The 4,760-nt window shown below is 31.7% G+C and overlaps 1 protein-coding gene across 1 annotated transcript; it reads left to right on the plus strand.

Moving 5' to 3' along the window:
* The first annotated feature begins 309 nt into the window (after positions 1 to 309).
* Positions 310 to 3,694, plus strand: LOC114408373 (probable xyloglucan endotransglucosylase/hydrolase protein 30). Its single transcript, XM_028371399.1, has 4 exons — positions 310 to 597; positions 737 to 837; positions 1,426 to 1,634; positions 2,905 to 3,694. The coding sequence occupies exons 1-4, from the start codon at positions 387 to 389 to the stop codon at positions 3,425 to 3,427; spliced, it is 1,044 nt and encodes a 347-aa protein (XP_028227200.1). The 5' UTR covers positions 310 to 386; the 3' UTR covers positions 3,428 to 3,694.
* Positions 3,695 to 4,760: the final 1,066 nt, after the last annotated feature.

Here is a 4,760-nt window from a genome sequence, read left to right on the forward strand (position 1 = left end):
CTCCAATATAATCTAGGAAGTTCACAAAGTAGCATCTTGGCCCTAAAAAATTAAAAAAATAAAAATATTTCTTCAATCCAACAATGATAGCAGCAACCTAACGATAAGCACATATTCTCCTTAAAAGCTAAAAAATTATTATTCATAAATTTGCTCCACCAGCTCTTGAAAATGCAACATAAACACAGTGGCATTCCCCGTGATAACTCCCCCAATCAATGGCAATTTTGTATGATAAAATAACTCAATCAAATCCATGTCATCGCCAGCCAAAGACCAATATATATTCTTGCGTATAAATATAGAGTGAAGGGAGAAAACTAAGGAGTGGAGAGAGAAAAAAAAAACAGAATTACACAGAAACTCAATCAAAATAAAAATTTATTATGGATCATAGGTTACGTTGTTTTGTGACAATACCCAAAATTCCTTTTCTATTGCTACTTTCTCTGATTCTCGTCTTCAGTTACGTTAACGCAGCCTTCGACCTCGCTACTATACCCTTCAACGATGGCTATTCTCCGCTCTTCGGAGATAGCAACGTTGTTCGCTCCGAGGATGGCAACGGCGTACAACTCCGCCTCGATCGCTACACAGGTAAATAGATTCACAAACACGTCATCATATGAAGAAAAAAAAACATGCGTATGATCAGAAATTAATTAAGGTTCTAAATTCTTTTTTTTGTGTGTCTGTACGTTTTTTTATAATAGTTTTTTCTTCTTCTGTTGAATAGGTTCGGGTTTCATTTCCTCCAGTATGTACCAGTATGGATTCTTCAGCGCGAGAATCAAGTTGCCATCGAATTATACTGCTGGTATTTGCGTGGCCTTTTATGTAAGTAAACAAATTATCTTTTCTTCAAGCAAATTGAGAAGAAAATTTTGTTTCACATCAAACTTTTTTTAATTCTTTCTGTAATTGATGATTTTTCTGGAAAACAAAGATGGTTAAATTTAAAAAACAACAGGAATTCTGGACTTCCAATGCTGCTGCTTCTTCTTCTTCTTCGTCATGGAATTCTTTCCTTCCTAGTATCTTTATTTTTTTTATTATATAATTTTGTATATATGATCAGTAAAACACGCTAAATATTAGTCAAACTTCCCTTTAATTTTGCTGAAAAAACTTCCGGACTTGTAGCGAAGTCAAATTGCAGATTCAAGGTCAGTGAACTTCATTTAATTTACGTTAGAATTTTCAAAGAATAAAAATTAAAGAACTGTTCAAACGGTTAACTACAAGTGATTATTGGCTGATATTAGTAGCATTCTTCATTAACAAGGTTTTGCGTAGCTTTGAAACGTTCTGGTCAAAATTGTGATCCTAGACAATCTTTTATTAAAATTTTGTTTTATGAAGGATATGTTTCATGGTTATTTTGAGGGTGACATAGTTGATTTTTTTTTTACTTTCTTGTTACAGACATCAAACGGTGATGTGTTCGAGAAGTCCCATGACGAGTTGGACTTTGAATTCTTAGGTAATGTAGCCGGAAAACCATGGCGGTTTCAGACGAACTTGTACGGCAACGGTAGCACAAAACGTGGCCGTGAGGAGCGTTACCGTCTGTGGTTCGATCCAACCAAAGAATTTCACAGATACAGCATCCTTTGGACTGCAAAGAATGTCATGTAAGTAATTAAGGATGTGTAATAACAATTAATATTTATTGGTAAAAGAAGAATAAAAAAATGAAGGGTTTGTGTATTTATGCTGCGTGATAATATTGTTTTGTGTTTTTTCAATTTCCATGTGTTTTATGCATTGGTTTCTTTGTTATTGCGCTTGAAATACTTTTTTGTCATGCCTTTGGGATTTAACTTTTAACGTGGCGTGCTAGTGATAATTTGCATTGGTTTTGTTTGACTTAACGTGAGGGAGGAAAGTGTTTGGGATTGCGTGTGGGATGCGTCGCCTAGAACCACAACTTGGTTTTGATTGTGTGAGCTAGCAAGGATCGAAAGCATATAGTTTTCATTGCTAAAAGGATGGTTTTAGATGGTAGTGTGTATGGGTTTGGAATTGAATGATTATTTTTCCAGTTTTAGCCAGGTGTATTTGGCCCACAGCATGGCCAACTTGAATTTTGTTTCATATGCTTTTACAATTATTCTTATTTTATTTTCTGTTATCTATATATATATATATGGTGATGATGAAGATAAATTGAATAAATATACGAGTTGTTTTCCTTATATATATTTTTGTGCTTATCCATAGTTTTCCATTATAATACATGTGATAAGACTCTTTTGTTTTGAGTCATACGTATCCATCACGGTTCTTCTCGTTATAGTGGGCGTGCAAAACCCTTTGAATTGATTCTCTCAAGCCTATAATATCTGGCTAAAATGTGGGGTGGGCAAAAATGCATTATTATCGTAATCAATTTTTTAGTGCATAATTATAATTTATCAATCATGCGCTTCTAGAATTTGACTGAAATATCTCCCCTAGAAAAATTTCGTCCACCGTAAGCTTAATTTAAAATAGTAAGCCATAATCAGAATGGTATTGCTGTTGGTCCAACTCCAGCTTTACCTAAACAATGGAGCAAGTAAAACTTTGGATAACGAAGCATTACTTCGTACTCTGTAATGAAACATGTGATCTTTCTTTTTTTAATCTGTATAATACATGTCAGCAGTTTTTATTAGTTTACCGAACTAAAGCAAGCTCATAGATTCCTATTCCATTTGCCAAACCCCCGTCTCCATAATTCCACCTAATTTAACACTAATGTAGCTGGCAATTCTTTTTTATTTCATGGGAATATATACTCTTGTGCTAAGTGCTAACTGATTAATATATAGCTACCTACCCTCTTGTTTTTTTTAATATATAATTTCATTGTGGCTATGTTAATTAATTATATTCATCACTATGTTTGAATTATTTCAGATTTTACATTGATGAAGTTCCAATTAGAGAAGTGTTACGAAGTGAGGAAATGGGAGGTGACTACCCATCAAAGCCAATGTCATTATACGCCACCATATGGGATGCATCAAATTGGGCTACATCCGGTGGAAAATACAAAGTGAACTATAAGTATGCACCTTTTGTGACCGAATTCAAGGACCTAGTCCTAAAGGGTTGCTCCGCCGATCCCATCCAAGAGGTTTCCGGCACCGAGTCTTGCTCCGACCAACACGCGGATCTCGAGGCTCAAGACTATGCCACCGTAACCCCCATGCGCCGCCTCGCCATGCAGCGGTTCCGCCAGCGTTACATGTATTATTCATATTGCTATGATACATTAAGGTACCCCGTGCCACAACCCGAGTGTGTCATTGTACCCTCGGAAAAACAAAGGTTTAAGGAGACCGGAAGGTTGAAATTCGGTGGCAGCCACCGCAGGCAATCTCGACGGAGGGGCCGTACAACAACTCCGGTGGATGATACCGATCAGGGTGATATGTGATGATTGATATTGAGATGTATATAACAGTGTCCATTTTTTATGTCTTTATTGGTCGTTTTTTTACATTATATATTATTTATTAGTTGACAGGCATACATAAACCATTCGATTTATATATGGTCTTTATTTTTTTTTCAATACATGTGTTTTGGTGTTATGCTTTGTGTTAGTATATAGGGGGAATATATATCCAATGAGTGCCCTAAAGAAATAAGTCAAATATTTTGTGTGTCAAGAAATGCATGGCTGGTCATTGATCATGCTGCACATATATTTCGTCACTATACCTTAAAATTTTATATATGGTTTAAATTTGATTTAGATTTTTTATATTAAATAATAGCGTGATTATTATGAGAAAGACATCAAATGATAAAGGTTACTGTGACATCGTTTTGGTTTTAATTTCTTTATATTACTGTGGTTTTTAAAGATTTAAGATTTTTAAAACTCATAATTTAATCATGGAAATAAATTATGAGAATTAATTATTAATTTGGATTTGTTATTTTAAAAATTAAAAGTATAGAAAATTTTAATATTCGCATTGTGATAATTTGAGATTAATTAAATTCAGCAAAAAGAAAATAATTCAGCAAAAACTTGAGATCAATTAATTAAATTTTAATGAGAATATTTAAAAATCAAATTATGATATGCTTAATATGAGACATGTTTTGAATTTTTCCTCTTAAGAATAAAGACTCAAATTTATTATCAAAATTATATTAAAAGAAAATATAATTGCTTATAATCTGTAGTTAAATGAATTTAATTTACATATTCATAAGATAACTAGACATGTTTTGAATTCCATAAATATCTTGGGTAGGCATAATTATTTTACTGATACTGATCAAACACGGTTTCCTCAAATAAACTAGTAGAAAATATGCCCATCAAAATTATATAAAATAATAACAATTATTAATTCTTTTAGCTGCTCTCTCAATTTTGAATCTCTGAAAATATATAATGTTCTTTTATTTTGATTCTTCTAAAAAAACAAATATATTTTAGTCCTTAAAATTATAACAATTTTCTTATTTTTATTTATATAAAAATTTATAATTTTTAGTCTTTAAAATTATAAGAATTCTAATAAAATCACATCCTTCTGTTATAAAAAATTAAAAAATAAATTTTAAAAAAATTAAAATAAAAAACTCTATGATTTCTAAATAAAAACATATGTCAACTTAATTGTTTTCCTTTTCACCTACTGATGATATCAATAAGAGAATAATTTATATTTGACAATATTTCTTAAAATAATTATTTCTTAAATTTTTAAAAATTGTCAAAAAAAAATATTTCTCTAAAATAAATTTTT

Source organism: Glycine soja, chromosome 1 (genome assembly GCF_004193775.1).
Source record: "Glycine soja cultivar W05 chromosome 1, ASM419377v2, whole genome shotgun sequence".
Taxonomy (NCBI): domain Eukaryota; kingdom Viridiplantae; phylum Streptophyta; class Magnoliopsida; order Fabales; family Fabaceae; genus Glycine; species Glycine soja.